The sequence below is a fragment of the Ranitomeya variabilis genome, chromosome 6 (genome assembly GCF_051348905.1).
Source record: "Ranitomeya variabilis isolate aRanVar5 chromosome 6, aRanVar5.hap1, whole genome shotgun sequence".
NCBI classification, from domain to species: domain Eukaryota; kingdom Metazoa; phylum Chordata; class Amphibia; order Anura; family Dendrobatidae; genus Ranitomeya; species Ranitomeya variabilis.
In genome coordinates this window covers 316,421,653-316,439,407 of record NC_135237.1, presented here as the reverse complement: position 1 = coordinate 316,439,407, position 17,755 = coordinate 316,421,653, and the positions used below count along the sequence as shown (strand labels likewise).

Genomic DNA, 17,755 nt, shown 5'->3' with positions numbered 1-17,755 from the left:
TTTCTCCCTTTTTTCATTCAATTCCATGCAGGCTATTGTGCCAGACTTGTGATAGATCTCTCTCTGTGTGTTTCAATTAATAGGGGGTGATTGGTATGTGCCTGATTAAGGTCTTGGGCGTATGGTCTATGCCCATGCTCAGATAGTATTATTCATGCTATCAATACACTGGGTAAAGAGCATGCTCATTTAACACTTCATGCCTTTATTCTATCTATATTGAACAGGACAGTGAGCACGCTCATTCAAAACTTTATACTTTCATGTTCCGTCTATAGAGTCTCAGTAAATCGATGACTGGTCAGTGTATCACCATTAGCTGTGGCATGTATTATTATTCTGTGATCACTATTCTGGGCAAAGAGCATGCCCATTTAACACTTTATGCCTTTATATTCTTCACATTGAACAGGACAGTGAGCATGCTCATTTAAAACTCTATACTGATATGTTCTGTCTATAGAATCTCAGCAAATTGATTACTGGTCAGTGTATGTTCATTGGTTGTGGCATGTATTATTTTGTGATTTGAAATACTATCTGCATAAACAAGAGACATTGTATATATTTAATATTAGGCACTTTATCCATGTGTGTTATTATCATTTTTTTGTAACATGTATTCAGGGGTGGCGGCCTATGGTTCTGTATCCAGGCCTTTTTAAATGGTTTTACTGTGTACTTGTCCTTTTCAGGTGTAATAAAAGTTTTTGATATTTTGTATATTTTATGGGTGTGCATACCGTTATTGGTCTAGTCTTTTTCTTCCTTGCTTATGCATTCTACTTTACTGGCCAGGTTTTGCACCCCATTTTTCATGATCTGCGCAGGAGTGCTCCGCTTATGTATATTTATGTAGTATATTGCCCAGTCACGTAGTATATTGCGCAGTGATGTAGTATATTGCCCAGTCACGTAGTATGTTGCGCAGCCCACGTAGTATATTGCCCAGCCACGTACTATATTGCGCAGCCCACATAGTATATTGCCCAGCCATGTAGTGTATTGCCCAGCCACGTAGTATATTGCCCAGCCACATAGTATATTGCCCCGTCATGTAGTATATTGCCCAGTCACGTAGTATATTGCCTAGCCACATAGTATATTGCCCAGTCACAATATTGCCCAGTCACGTAGTATATTTCCCAGCCACGTAGTATATTGCCCAGCCACGTAGTATAATGCCCAGCCACATAGTATATTGCCCAGCCACATAGGATATTGCCCAGTTACATAGTGTACAGCACAGAGCCACGTAGTATACTGCCCAGTCACGTAGTATATTGGCCAGTCACATAGTATGCACCATATCTCTGTTAAAAAAAAGAATTAAAATAAAAAATAGTTACATACTCACCTTCTGGAGCCTCCGGATCGAAGTGTCCGGTTACCGAGGCTCCTCGCGTGGTCCGGTTGAAGATTGCATTGCGGTCTCACGAGATGATGACATAGCGGTCTCGCGAGACCGCACGTCATCATCTTGTGAGACCGCACTGCATGCAGCGGTTACCGGGGCGTTGCGAGGAGCATCGGTAACCGGCCGCTTCGATCCGGGGGGGGCCACCGGAGGGTGAGTATGTAACTTTTTTTATTATTTTTAACATTACATATTTTAACTATTCATGCTGCATAGGCAGCATCAATAGTAAAAAGTTGGTCACACAGGGTTAATAGCAGCGTTAACCGAGTGCGTTACACCGCGGACAACACTGCCATTAACCCTGTGTGAGCGCTGACCGGAGGGGAGTGCGGAGCGGGCGCTGTGACCGGAGGGGAGTACGGAGCGGGCGCTGTGACCGGAGGGGAGTACGGAGCTTGCGCTATGACCGGAGGGGAGTACGGAGCGGGCGCTGTGACCGGAGGGGAGTACGGAGCGGGCGCTGTGACCGGAGGGGAGTACGGAGCGGGCACTGACTGCGGGGAGGAAGGAGCGGCCATTTTCTTCCGGACTGTGCCCGTCCCTGATTGGTCGAGGCTGTTTTGCCATGACCAATCAGCAACTTGGATTTCCATGACTGAAATATACATGATATTCCATGACATACTATATACAGGAGGAGATGGCACATGGTTATATACTATATACAGGAGGAGATGATATACAGATATATACTATATACAGGGGAGATGGCATACAGGTATATACTATATACAGGAGATGACATACAGGTATATACTGTATTCAGGGGAGATCACATACAGGTATACAGTATACTGAGGGGAAAATGACAGGTGAGGAGGGAAAATGAGAGGAGTGAGGTGGAAAATGAGAGATGTGAGGGGGGAAAATGAGAGATGTAAGGGGGAAAATGAGAGACGTGAGGTGCTATAAGTAACCACAGTTAGTTACTATGCCCGGGCTATGCTGGGCTCTTCAGGTAGTTATCTTATATATTAAAGTTTGAAGTTTTGCAAAATGTACTTTTCATTAATGAAAATGTGATGGCATAAATGATTGCAGCTACTATTTTTAACTATGAATGGGCCAGTGGTGGTTTCAGAATAAAACAGCCTATAAAACTGCAGCCAAGTATAAAATGTTTGCTACTCTGCCCATCCATTATAAGTTGGAATGTAAATTACTTTTGAGTTGAAAGTGTCTTAAAGGATGTATAGATTTTCTGTCAATCGTTGTATACTGGATTAGGGCCAGCACGCCTAGTGGTACTTGTGTATCTAGGGTCTCTGGAATAAAATTAAAAAAAATCGTTAAACATAAATACATGTTTAAAATTAGTTTTCCCACAGTTGACATTTATCATCTATGCAAAATATAGGTGATTTATTTATTGCTGGGACTCCTATGAGTAGTAGAACAGGGATTAGAGCCCCCCACACTGCGTGACTGTAATAAGGAGCAGTTTGAACAGATGATAATTGGCCGTGTAATTAAAAATCTATATAACGTGGAAAGGAGCAGGGATTTTGGGACCCTATAATGGGTATTAATGGATCATATATTTATCATCCATGGTGTACTGTAGATATATTCTAAATGTCACATGCAAGGAAATCCCTTTAAGAACAGTTTAATATTATAGAGGGTGGATGTTACAAAACTCTGGTACAACAATATATTGGTAAATACCCTGAAAAGTGTCTGAGTTATAGGCCTGTAATACATAAAATCATTCATTTCACATTGTGAGGCATTACATAATTTATAGTTCTAAGATTAACTAACATCATCAACAACTGGCTTCCAGTTTTTGGTTTAGTAAATGACACACAAGCTTAACCTCTTCTCTTTGCTGCCAATTTTTGATTTTACATTTTCATTTTTTCCTCTTCTTCTTTTTTTTTTTTTTAGTCTTTTTAAAATACTCATAATGTTTTTTATTTTTGCTATTTTTTCTGATATTGATGTATGAGGGCTTTTTTTTTTGCTGTACAGGTTGTAGTTTTGAATATGACACCATTCATTTTACCATATAGTATATGGACATTGTGTTGTGAAAATAGCCTAGAAACATGATTCTCCAGGTCAGCATGAGTAAGGAGAGTCCAAACATGTATAGTTTTTTTTACTATTTTATTAGCTTAAAGGGAATCTGTCAGTAGGATCAACTTTCCTAAGCCGTCTACATGGGAATGTAGGTCATAGGAAGATAAATAAAATGTTAGCTTCTGTGATCTGATGTTTTATTCCAGAGAAATCCACGTTTTTCTTATATGTAAATAAGCTGTTCAGGACTATGGGCCGGACATAGATCTGCATGAGAATCTGCCTCCAGAGCATATTGTACATGAAAGGAGGCGTTAATATGTGAAGGGTAATGGTCGCTCTCGGCTCTCTGGATCTCAGTGCAGAGCTGTGTGTGATTATACCTGACACATCTGCAGGTTCATCTCAGCTTCAGCTTCCATTTCACAGGCAGAGAGGGTGGTAATACAGCAGGGCTCAGAGAGAAGCAAAAAAATTTGTTTATAAGAAGACAAAGTTCAGTTCTTGTGTTCTGTGTTAGTTACTTGTCTCACACTGGTAACATCCCCCATTTATTAAAAATAAGCTCTGGAGGCAGATTCTCATGAAGATCAGTGCTCAGCTCATTTACATATACTGTAAGAAAAATATGGATGTGAGTACCAACAGTGTTAATTGAGTGTGTTAGTTTTACCTTCAGTGTTTCATCAGCGTTTTTCATGCATGCATAACAAAATAAACAAATTGAAAAGCTTCTCCTATCTCTGCAATGTTAACCACTGACAGCAAACATATGCAATCTGTGTGATTTTCACGGACCTATGGACTTGTATTGGTTTTATTTATCCATCATACAAGAAAAAATGGACATGTCTCTGAAATTTTTAGATGGGTCTTCAAAAAAACAAGTCCCATAGACTATAATGGGTGTGTATTCTATCTTTCAAAACCACAGATAGGTCACATACGTGAAAAACGTCTGTATGAAGCCTATTTGATTTGCTTGATAATTCCAAAATCTTATTTGACTCTTCTGACTTTCTAACTGTCTGCCCATATGTCTGTCTACAGAAAACATTACTGACCAGCACCACCAAACGGAAGGAAGCAAAAGTGAGCAGGTGCAAGCTGCAATGACTGGCATATATACTGAACCTACAAAAGAATTGTCGCACCATACTGCGGTTGCCAAGATATATGCAAACAATGAATATATGAATTTTGACCTACATATATGAATTTTGAAATACATTACTGTGGTATAGACTATACTTTATAGCTGAAATCTATATATATTTCACTATCTGTCAGTCAACCAGACATAGTTAAATATTAATATACATATGAAACTGGATAAATCGTTTTCATGTGACTAATGGAAATTTAAGCATGCCTTTTTTAGATCAATAAACCAATTTTCAATTCTGTCTTAACACTCAGCGAGCTGCCTTCAATGTCACCATGTAAATTTAGCATCCTCAGTAATTACCTGTTTTAGAGTCCACCGAAAAATATGGCTGTCCTTGCAAAATACTGTACAGAACCCTTGCACTGCTTCCATAAGTAGGATCGTCTGCATCTGTTGCTGACACCTGGATAATAGAGGTACCTGACAAAAAGAGAAAACATTGACCTTTTTTAAATTAAGAGCTGAAAATCTAATTTAGCCTCTTCAATAAAAATAAAAAAAACTTGCAAACTTTGCATAATGACAGCAACACTAAGTATTTAACCACCTGTCAGTGGAAGATTAATTGCCAGACACATCTTCCATTCCACTAATGTAGTCTAACAATATAATGAAGAAACCATTTTTAGAGATAAGCTACAGAAGGCTATTAATGCTCTTCTGTCCTCTTGTATATTGGATTCACCATTCATGGGCACCATGATGTCTGCTTTAACCACCTGTTCTCTAGACTACGGACGTCTTTAATTTCACTGCTCTCTATTTCTTTGTGTGCTATGCATGTAAATATTTCATGCTATATCTAAGATTTCTTTCACCATTTCCAGCAAGATATAGTCATAATAGGTTTACTCCTAGCACTGGTAAAGACTAGAGATGGACAATACAACGGTGACATCAACCCCACAAATATAAACTCCGCTTGTCACCGCTACAGGGCAAGTGGGAAGAGCCGGGCAAAGCGCCAGAATTGGCGCATCTAATAGATGTGCCTTTTCTGAGTAGCTGCTGGTGGCTATTTTTAGGCTGGGGGCCAATATCCATGGCCCCTTACCAGCCTGAGAATACCAGCCCCCAGCTGTCTGCTTTAGCAAGGCTGGTTGTCAAAAATAGGGTGACCCCATGCCATTCTTTTAAATTATTTATTTAAATAATCACAAAACACGGGGTGGGGAAACTTCTATTCTTGATAACCAGCCTTGTTGAAGCTGACAGCTGAGGGTTGCAGCCCCCAGTTGTAAGTTTTGCCTGGCTGATTATCAAAAATACAGGGGAACCCATGCAGTTTTTTGTTAAATTAATTATTTACAGTGCAGGAGCCAGCTAATAAATACACCCATCAGCCGCTCCTGCTCTTGCTGTTATTAGTGGCAGCAGGTGTTGGATGATGGGAACTGTAGTCCCATCAGCTGACACCAGTGACCGGAGGCAAACATTTTACCTCTGATCACAGCTGAGCGCTCATGCTGTTATTTGACAGCGTGGGAACCACAGTTCTCTGACCGGTGTGGATGATTTCACCGCCGTACAGAAGCAATATTTGCCACGCTGACATGCACATGATAGCGCGACAAACACCCGGTGTTTGGGTAGCCGAACCCAAACAGTAACACGAACTTTCAGGTGAAGTCCGTGTTTGGTGTCCGTGCCCGAACAGTAGGTGTTTGGTACGGATGCCAAACTTTACTGTTCGGGTTCGCCCATCTCTAGTAAAGATATATACTGTAAATCTGATCTATAGGTTGTGTGTGCTCCAATTATCAATTCACTCATCTTACATTCATAAGCACAACCAGTTACATAGATGGAGGTGTGATAACTGACCAGTTGTTTCACCCGCTATATTACTAGTATGGTCACTGGTATTCACATCTCCGAGGCTTCCTTGCCAGTCTATTGGCAAGGTCTATATTGTTTTACAACACTATATAGTTGACATCCATTTCCAAACTGTAGATATAATTTTTGAAAGCCACATGAGTTCATGGTGACATATCTGGAGTAAAGGTAGCCATACTCATACCCACTGCTTGTGGTTGAACAAGCATTGAACAATCATCTGGTGAATCATTGGTGCGCTGTTGCAGCACTAAAGGTTTACATTACTAATTTTCAGCATTAAACTACCCCAGATAGATAAATACTTACCAACATGTGGTCATTTAATAGCCTGTTTAAACAAGCAGACCACAATTATGTATGAGAATTGAATAAGCTATAAAAGATCAGTCATTTTGCACAAGCTGCCATTGTCCTCAACAGCGCGAGTCCTGTTAACAAAGAACAATATGCTGTCGAGAGCAATAATTTTTGTGCAACACAAAATATAATTTCACTTGATGAATGAGCATTTTGCTAATTCATCACGTGATTGCCAACCTGTTTACACTGAAAGATTATCATGTAATTAGCGTTCCTAGGAATGACCATTCATGACAATCTTTTAGCGTAAATGTACATTTAGTCCATTAGTCACCTCACCAGCCAACCAGCCATTCGTGTTCAAAGACACTGGGTAAATAAACAATGATCATTCTAGGAACATTCTCTCATGGAAAGATCCTATGTGGACTAGAAGTTATTGGAAGAAAGGTTTAAACATGGAAAAATACTTTACATTCTCTGATTAAAAAGATCGTTAATTGCTAGGTTTTACCCAATAAATGATTGTTTGGTTGAAATGATCTGTTCAGATCACCTTTAGACTAATGTTGATCGCTACCTTAAGACAGCTCTGGGTCCACAAGCAATAAGGGCCATCACGAGACCTATTTTGTACATGATCCCAGAGTTGGATGGGAACACTAGCGATTTTGCCCCCTCCCATTCTGACATAAGAAAAGCCACTAAGGTTCAACAGGAGACAACTCATTTAACCATTGCTTTGGCACAAATAACTTAACTGTAAAACATATTTTGATGGGTTAATGCTAATATAATCTATTCGATTTAATGTATGATACTGTATGTGCTGTATGTGAAATAATAGCCCAGTTTACAAGGCAATTAAAGATGGACATGTTCTTTATAGCTGTACTTTGGCTCACGATCGCTACTTTTGATGGATCTAATTATCCCATTCTGACCTTGTATGATGCTGCATCTGTAACTACAATACTTTAGTTGCTGATTCTCAGAAATCGGTATCCCACCATTGAAATTCTCAAAACACCAATGCTCTATACGTATACATGAAGTGGAAAAAAGGCATCTAATGGGAAGTAATGGTGTAGTAAATATAGTCTACTTGTGTTTATTTCAGAATAAAACCTTTTTATTACATTACATTATTCCGGGGGGAAAAATCCTTGGATATCAGTAAAGAAAAATATTTGCTGTAGAGTGAATCCTGCTATATGAAGATAATGATATGCATCAGGTTAACCTGCTGGAAGACAAAGGAAAGCCATGGTGGTCTAATCCCTTGTGCTGTCAGATGTATTACCATTGCAATAGTAATTACCACAAAGTACCATTATGCAGCTGTCTGTGGTGTGATTATTATACTCTTTATGAAATAGATGTGTTTTAGCCTTGCAAAGTGCCTCACCATGCATTTACTTTATGTGATATAGCTAATGCTTCTCCATTCGGCTCTGCCTGTTAATATCTCACATAAACTAAAGGCGTACAATTAATTACAGAATTCTAAGAAATGGGAAAACATATCACCAGTAATGAAGAAAAAAATGAAGTTGCAGCAAGACTATAAAGACCTTTTCTTTTTGCTTACCAACTGGTGACATCTCCGGTACAGAAGCTGTGTAGGGTCCATCAAGGAACCTTGGCTCATTGTCATTTATGTCTTGGATTTTAATAATAAATTCAGACTCAGGTTCCATGGGTCTATTAGTCCTTCTATCCAGAGCTTGGGCCCTGAGAGTATACTGAGCTCGTTCTTCTCTATCCAGTCTTTGTATGGCGTGGATGTCACCTGTCGAATCATCAATTGTGAACATGGTTCCTGCTCCATCACCAGTTAGTATGTATTTTATTGAGCCATCTCCTTCATCCATATCTGAATGAAGCTATAAAAAGAAGTAAAAATATTACAAAACATGCACTTACTATGCGTATATCATCTATTTCGATGATGTTGCTTTGAACTCTAACACATGACAGTATGTACACAATTGAGTTTATGGATGGCTTTGAATAACCTCGAATATTTTACACTAAATGGGTTTTCCTGAAATCATCATAAAAATGAACCTGAAAAAATAGTTGTGCTTGAGACCCATTCTGAGGTTTGCCATGAGGTGTAGAAGTTTCTGTTCCAAAGGGCAAAAAACTGTCCTCACCTCCTCAGTTGTCTAGGTAATATCCTACGAGCTACACTAATACATTGTAGAAGTTATCAGGACATGATGTAGATATGTTCTGCAGATGTCTGTAGGTCACAGAGGACTGTCTAGGTTGGATACATTTGTGAAGCAGTGGAGAGGGTCAGGTTTGTTCAGGTTTAACACCTTTGGATGGCAGCAAGCAAAAATGTCGTTCCCTCATTTGGCGTGGTTTGCATACAAATAGGAGCAATAGTATGGCAGCAAAGATACTGTGTAAGTTCCTGCAGAGAATGGAAATATAAAGGTTCGTTTATACAGATCGACCGGCAGCACAATACAACCGCCGATTGAGGAATCTTTACCAATCGGCGGATGTTTAATAGCCTACAGCAGTAGACCAAAGTAAACGATGCTCACAACGATCTGATATAACGCCAAAAAAGAAAAAAGAGCACATAAAGTCCCAGATAAAATCTAGATAATAATTTATTCAACAATACAGGTAAACACCATGAAAAATCCAGTAAAGAATCAAAGTAGACAAAGTGAAATAGCTGACTTAACAGGTATAAAACCCAGGGATTGCATATATCAAGGTGGATGGGAGGACACAAAATATCAATCACAGAAACAATGCTATCACATAAAGTAGAAAAGTCGCTGGTAGAGGGTATCAAGGTGCTCAAAATATTAAGTTAATGCAGCTTCTAAAGTAGTATATCATTAGAGTAATATCCATATATAAGGTAAACCAAACCAGTCACAATATTACTTATCTAAAAAAATGGGGTATATATCACTTTAAGATACATTCATGTTGCTAGGGGTATCAAATAGTATCCTTACCCATTGTCTCCACTGCTGTCACCTGAGTAGTGCAGCCCCAACGCGCGTTTCGCCGTGGGCTTCCTCGGGGGGGGGGGGGGGGGGCTATACCTGTTAAGTCAGCTACTTCACTTTGCCTACTTTGATTCTTCACTGGATTTTTCATGGTGTTTACCTGTATTGTTGAATAAATTATTATCTAGATTTTATCTGGGACTTTTTGTGCTCTTTTTTCTTTTTTGGCGTTATATGATTATTTGAGAGTGTCCTGAGCTTACATAGCACCCCTACCATCTAGATTAAGGGGAATAATAAATAAGGAAATAAGCCACATTTGGGTGAATAGTGACATTGACACCAGGTAAAAAAACATCACATACAAGTGCTTCTCACAAAATTAGAATATCATCAAAAAGTTAATTTATTTCAGTTCTTCAATACAAAAAGTGAAACTCATATTACATAGAGTCATTACAAACAGAGTGATCTATTTCATATGTTTATTTTTGTTAATGTTGATGATTATGGCATGCAGCCAATGAAAACCCAAAAGTCATTATCTCAGTAAATTAGAATAATTAACAAAACACACCTGTAAAGGCTTCCTAAGTGTTTAACCCATTACTGACCTCGGAGGGGATAGTACGTCCGAGGTCAGCTCCCCTGCTTTGATGCAGGGCTCCGCGGTGAGCCCGCATCAAAGCCGGGACATGTCAGCTGTTTTGAACAGCTGACATGTCCCCGCAATAGGCGCGGGCAGAATCGCGATCTGCCCGTGCCTATTAACTAGTTAAATGCCGCTGTCAAACGCAGACAGCGGCATTTAACTACCGCATCCGGCCGGGCGGCCGGATATGAGCGCATTGCCGACCCCGTCACATGATCGGAGGTCGGCGATGCTTCTCCATTGTAACCATAGAGGTCCTTGAGACCTCTATGGTTACTGATCCTCGGCAGCTGTGAGCGCCACCCTGTGGTCGGCGCTCACAGCACACCTGATTTTCTGCTACATAGCAGCGAACAGCAGATCACTGCTATGTAGCAGAGCCGATCGTGCTGTGCCTGCTTCTAGCCTCCTATGGAGGCTATTGAAGCATGGCAAAAGTAAAAAAAAAAAAGGTAAAAAAAATGTGAAAAAAATAAAAAAAACATAAAAGTTTAAATTACCCCCCTTTCGCCCCAATCAAAATAAATCAATAAAAAAAAATCAAACCTACACATATTTGGTATCGCCGCGTTCAGAATTGCCCGATCTATCAATAAAAAAAAGCATTAACCTGATCGCTAAACGGCGTAACGAGAAAAAAATTTGAAACTCCAGAATTACGTTTTTTTGGTCGCCGCGACATTGCATTAAAATGCAATAACGGGCGATCAAAAGAACGTATCTGCACCGAATTAGAATCATTAAAAACGTCAGCTCGGCACGCAAAAAATAAGCCCTCAACCGACCCCAGATCATGGCGCAATTTTTTTTTTTTTTTATTTTTCTTTAGCAAAGTTTGGAATTTTTTTTCACCACTTAGATAAAAAATAACCTAGTCATGTTAGGTGTCTATGAACTCGTACTAACCTGGAGAATTATAATGGCAGGTCAGTTTTAGCATTTAGTGAACCTAGCAAAAAAGCCAAACAAAAAACAAGTGTGGGACTGCACTTTTTTTGCAATTTCACTGCACTTGGAATTTTTTTCCCGTTTTTTAGTACACGACATGGTAAAACCAATGATGTCTTTCAAAAGTACAACTCGTCCTGCAAAAAATAAGCCCTCACATGGCCAAATTGACGGAAAAATAAAAAAGTTATGGCTCTGGGAAGGAGGGGAGCGAAAAACGAACACGGAAAAACGGAAAATCCCAAGGTCATGACGGGATTAAAATGGTCCCTTAGTCTGTTTCAATAGGCTCCACAATCATACAGAAGACTGCTGACTTGACAGATGTCCAGAAGGCAGTCATTGACACACTCCACAAGGAGGGTAAGACACAAAAGGTAATTGCAAAGAAGCTGGCTGTTCACAGAGTGCTGTATCCAAGTATATTAATGGAAAGTTGAGTGGAAGGAAAAAGTGTGGTAGAAACAGGTGCACAAGCAACCGGATAACCGCAGCCTTGAAACGATTGTTATGAAAAGGCCATTCAAAAATTTGGTAGAGATTCACAAGGAGTGGACTTCTGCTGGAGTCATTGCTTCAAGAGCCACCACTCACAGACGTATCCAGGACATGGGCTACAAGTGTCGCATTCCTTGTGTCAAGTCACTCATGACCAATAAGACAACGCCAGAAGCGTCTTACCTGGGCCAAGGAGAAAAAGAACTGGACCGTTGCTCAGTGGTCCAAGGTGTTGTTTTCAGATTAAAGTAAATTTTGTATTTCATTTGGAAACCAAGGTCCCAGAGACTGGAGGAAGAGTGGAGAGGCCACAATCCAAGCTGCTTGAGATGTAGTGTGAAGTTTCCACAATCAGTGATGGTTTGGGGATCCATGTCATCTGTTGGTGTAGGTCCACTGTGTTTTATGAAGACCAAAGTCAGAGCAGCCATCTACCAGGAAATTTTTAGAGCACTTCTTGCTTCCCTCTGCCGACAAGCTTTTTGGAGATGGAAATTCCATTCTCCAGCAGGACTTGGCATCTGTCCACACTGACAAACGTATCAATAACTGGTTAAAAAACAACAGTATCACTGTGCTTGATTGTCCAGCAAACTCGCCTGACCTTAACCCCATAAAGCATCTATGGGTTATTGTGAAGAGGAAGAGATGAGAGACACCAGACCCAACAATGCAGATGAGCTGAAGGCTGCTATCAAAGCAACCTGGGCTTCCATAACACCTCAGCAGTGCCACAGGCTGATCGCCTCCATGTCACGCTACATTGATGCAATAATTGATGCAAAAGGAGCCCTGACCAAATATTGAGTGCATTGACTGAACATACATTTCAGTAGGCCATCATTTTAAAATCATTTTTCATGCTGGTGTTATAAAGTATTCTAATTTACTGAGATAATGACTTTTGGGTTTTCATTTTCTCTAAGCTCTGTCTGTAAGTCTGTAATGATCAACATTAACAGAAAAAAAACACTTGAAATAGATCACTCTATTTGTAATGACTCTATATAATATATGTCTAAGTCATATTGCAAGACTCGGGTTGATTGTGACTTGTAGGATCACTACTTCCAATAGCTGGCGCTATAGCATTCAAATCCTCTTTTTCTCTGAAGAGGCAATTTGCAGATCTATATAATATATAAGTTTCACTTTTTGTATTGAAGAACTGAAATATATTACCTTTTTGATATTCTAATTTTGTGAGAAGCACCTGTATTTATAGCAAATGAAATATTCTCTTTAAATATTAGCAATAAGTAAAATAGCAACATTAACATTTTTCTTGCATTTTTATCAACAATGTATTCTAGTCATATTCCCACTTAAAAGGCATGGGAGGAATTTGGCTGATTGCATGAATCTTATGAACACAATTACTGCAAAATATTGGCTTTCGCCATATAATTAAACAAATAATGGGAATAGAATCAAGCTAAAAAAACAAAAATTCTTATTATATATTATAATTTATTTATCAGATAGGTAATTAGTTTTAAATAAAAAATATGCAGGTAATTTACCAACTGAAAGTCTCACTAATAATACATTATTAGTAATATAGGCACTTAAATGTGAAAAAAGGAACATTAGTCATAAATAGCTTGAACTTTTTAACATGCAGCATATTTAATTAGTTCCCTATTTTAGTGCATGCTTTTTTTTGAAGGTCACAGAAAAAAAGGATGAAATATATGCTTTTAAGACATATGTTCACATGTCTATGAGGGTCACAGTTACACAAACGCTCCAAGAAACATTGGTACAATGTGCTGTGTCTAGTGCAGGGCCTGTGGGGGCAGTGGAAGAATGAAGTCCTTGATGTTTTTTAGATCCCTCTGCTATTAGATCATCATAGCTTTATGCTTTTGTGAAATGTATATTCATTTATTGATATTTCTAGAGTTGTACTGCAAGAAAAAAATGATTTTACAACATTAAATTCTGCATCTAAGTCTGGTGGGCGTTAGGCACTAAAAATGAACTTTTGAAATATCAGACTGCCTAGAATGTCTTCTCGGTTGACCACTGCAGGAGAAATATATGTTTGTCACTGCTCCTCCTTGGTGTGACAATTGAATAAAAGGTTAGCCCGAAACAAAAATTTATTTTAATCCTAAATGTCTGTCTATTTAATGTCATAATCTTATCTCTTTCCTGATATACTTTAATTAAAAAGTCACTATCGTTCCAACACTACTGAAGGGGTAGAGGCTGTGGTCACTGCCACAGCCTCTGCTCCCAGCCTGATATGAAGCATCAATAATGACTGGCATTTCAGGGCTGGGCTAGTCCCTGCTCTACTAAGCATGCATTGGTGGTCAATTCCGATGTATGTTCAGTAGGATCTTTTCATTGTACAATATTCTCTTTAATGCACAATAACAGTGCACTCGGTCGCCGGCTCCGATCTGAAGTGATGGACCAGCAAGAGAGCGTATTGTCAGTGCGCATTGTAAGAAGAAAATCCTGCAGGAATCAACCTGCCTCGCCTCCATAAGTGACAACAGATGCAGTAGCAGGGCTGGTCTCTGTTTGCAGAATTTGTTCTTTACAATGCACACTGACAGTGCGCTCTGTTGCTGGTCCAAAAAAGATGGTCTGAAACTAACATTTATTTTAATTCTAAATGTCTGTTTTTTAATGACATAATCTAAATCTCTTTTCTAATAATAATAATCTTTATTTTTATATAGCGCTAACATATTCCATAGCGCTTTACAATTTGCACATATTATCATCGCTGTCCTCGATGGGGCTCACAATCTAAATTCAGTATCAGTAGGTCTTTGGAGCGTCGGAGGAAACCTGAGAACCCAGAGGAAACCCACACAAACACGGGGAGCATATCTCCTTGCAGATGTTGCCCTTGGTGAGATTTGAACCCAGGACCCTAGCGCTGCAAGGCTGCAGTGCTAACCACTGAGCCACCATGCTGCCCTATCGATATACTATAATTAAAAAGTCCCTATTGTTTCCACACTATGCTATCTAATTGCTTTATTTTTTTTTTACTGAATCATGTATGAGATTCTTCATTTGAGAATTCCAGCGCATCTCATTTCTAAATATATTGGAAAAGAAATTAGCTTATGACATTAAACAGACAGACATTTAGAATTAAAATAAATTAGTTTCGGACCACTCCTTTAAGAAATGTTAATAAAGCTGGATCCCAGGGATGAACTAAATGACAGGCTATTTCCAAATAATAAAAAAAAAACCTTTTAACTACAGTACATAAAAAAGAGGTAAGACTGTATAGCTGTGATCTTTTGTACCTTTCCTTTTGGCCGATTCTGAGATAAGAGATGAGACATGACTAGCTTTCACAAAAATATGCTTTTCCAGTACTCTGTTGGGATATGTTTACACTATATGTGTCTATATGAGGCCACCCAGTGGTAATGATGTGAATTGCAGTCTGTCAAGGATTTTCCTGGTATGTTACAATAATTTCTTCAATTTGTTTAATAAGAAATGATAGTTCTTAAGAAAATTTGGGGAGTGGTTGGGATGAACACATCTGTGCACATCCTGAACCAGTTTTGTACAAATACACTTTTTCAACCCTAAAGGAACAAAACAGTGATTTATTTAAAATCTACAACATTCTTGGTACAGAATCTGTCCAGGACAGTAAGGAACAGATCATGTACGCCATTGCACTTGAACAAAGCAGCAGGTGCAGCGGTGTCGGCCTAGTAAACGTCTCTGCTGTCACTTCTTTCGGCTGGCATTTTGGGTAGTCACTTGAAATTACCCAGAGAACAATGCTTCCTTCTGTGGTGTGTGGCTTATTAAGTGAAGGTTTTAATTAGCGTGTTGCAATGATTAAGATCCGTTTCTAAACAACACGCTAAGAAATACAAAGCTGAATTTTTTTTCATTAATTTATGCGCTCAGGAAAAAAAAAAATCGCCTTTCACAAAGTAAACCAACAAATTAATCCTTCTCTGCTGGAAACATCTTCATTATTACAAGAGGAACTACGCTGACATTTCACTAGTTTGAAATTACCACGGTTGTAATTAGCAACTGTCATATACAAATAGCCTGAAACTATAGCCACTGCTGCATACCATAAGACATTGTGGAGCCTCCGAAGAAGACACTATAATTGCATCGTTATACTGGGGAATCACGGTGTATATGATGCACTAAGGAAACATTTCTTTATGCGAAATCTAAGCAATCATTCATCACAAATGCGGTATAACTGGTCTTATACGAACCAATTGTAGAGCATGGGACATCTACCAAAGGATAGTGATCATGACCATTGACTTGCTTCCATCGTACCAACACTGACTGTTGAGTCGGCCATGGCAGGACATAGAGAAGATGGCTCATTAACCACTGGCGTGACACACCAAACCATTTTCCTAGAAGTTTAACCTCAGTCCATTTTTTTTAATTATCTATGTAAATGTTCTGTATAATGGGCTGAAATGGGATGGGGTTAATGGTCTCGAAAAGGGAACAAGAGTAGAAGTAAAAAATTTACTAGGATGGTGTTCACCGGCTGATGTTGCAGCTTCACCCACTAGGCCACGTTCACAGTGCACCACATCTGCGTTTTACACCTATTTAGGTTTTCGGCTTACAGATACTGACGTAAAATACTGACTAAATAGTGAACATGTGAACAGGCCTTAAAGTGAATGTTGATGAGCGACAGCACTAGACATAGGCCATCGACTAGAATGACCCAACATTTGGAAAACAAAGATTCCTTTCTTAACCTCGTGCAAACCCTTAAAGGGAATCTGTTACCAAATCTGAGAGTAGAATAATGTAGGGGTAAAGACCGTGTTTTCAGTGATGTGTCACTTACTCGGCTGCTTAGTAAGTTATTATAAAATCAGCAGGAGATTATCACTAGAGGACTACTGGGCCAGCTGCCAGGTAGTCTAACCACTCCCCCACCACTGATTGGTAGCTTTCTGCTTATGCACAGTGTACACAGAAAACACACCAATCAGTAGTGTGGGCGGGGTTATACAGAGCTCAGAATTCTAACCCATGCTAAATCTGCAGCATCTGAAACAGTTTTAAACCAAAACTGCAGCACCAAGTAAAGCAAGTGATACTTCACTGGATTCAGGGCCTCTTCCTCTACATCATGCTGCTCTCAGATGAGGTAGCAAAAACCAGGTGACCGATTCCATGTAAAAGTACATTATTTAATAAAATAATACCAAACCCGGCAGTGTGGTGCCATTTTCTGTAACCTGTGACTGCTGCAGCCAATGAGTATCTGCTGATTGGCTGCAGCCTTTACATTACTGCAGAATCTTCAGACAGACTATAGAATTGGCATTGTTCATTATATTGAATATAATTTTTTTTCTTAAAACACAAGGGACCGATTAATGTGTAGTAATAGTGGTGAGGAACCCCTTTAATTTAAAGGGTGACTGTGTGTCAGGTAATTTTTGAACACTTCAAATTATCAAGGCATAAAGTTCTTATACTATAATGTACTGAGTCCTTGATCTAATGGTTTGTATAAGCTGTAAATGAGAGAGACTAAGGCAAGGCAGTGCTTCCAATATATGATTGGTCATCGCTATCACCTCTATAGATACCAGATGGTGGGTGACATTATTACAGTGTTCATTGGGACATAATTAGAGGGAAGCAATCATCACAAAATTATCATTTAAATCTGTTTTATATTCATTTAGTCTTTTTTTGCATATCTTTATATAATAATAATAATAATAATAATAATAATCTTGCAATTTTAACACTGTCCACTCTGATTCATACTTTCAGGAAGAGTTTTCAGCAAACTCCTTATCATCAGAGGCAGGATTACAGTGACAGGTGAGGACACAGGGTCCACCTTTCACAATAGGCGATGTCACAGCTGTCCCTGCTCCACTCGTTTCACAATGACCTTTGCACAAGCT

General features: G+C 39.1%; 1 protein-coding gene across 2 annotated transcripts in view; it reads right to left on the bottom strand.

Moving 5' to 3' along the window:
• CDH20 (cadherin 20) overlaps positions 1–17,755 on the bottom strand; it is an 818,630-nt gene that overhangs the window by 117,295 nt on the left and 683,580 nt on the right. For both annotated transcript variants that reach the window (XM_077269730.1, XM_077269731.1), the window contains 2 exons: positions 8,347–8,641; positions 4,914–5,033 (listed from right to left, as the gene is read on the bottom strand). In XM_077269730.1, the coding sequence (XP_077125845.1) occupies positions 4,914–5,033; positions 8,347–8,641 (415 nt within the window). The remainder of the gene's footprint in view (positions 1–4,913; positions 5,034–8,346; positions 8,642–17,755) is intronic.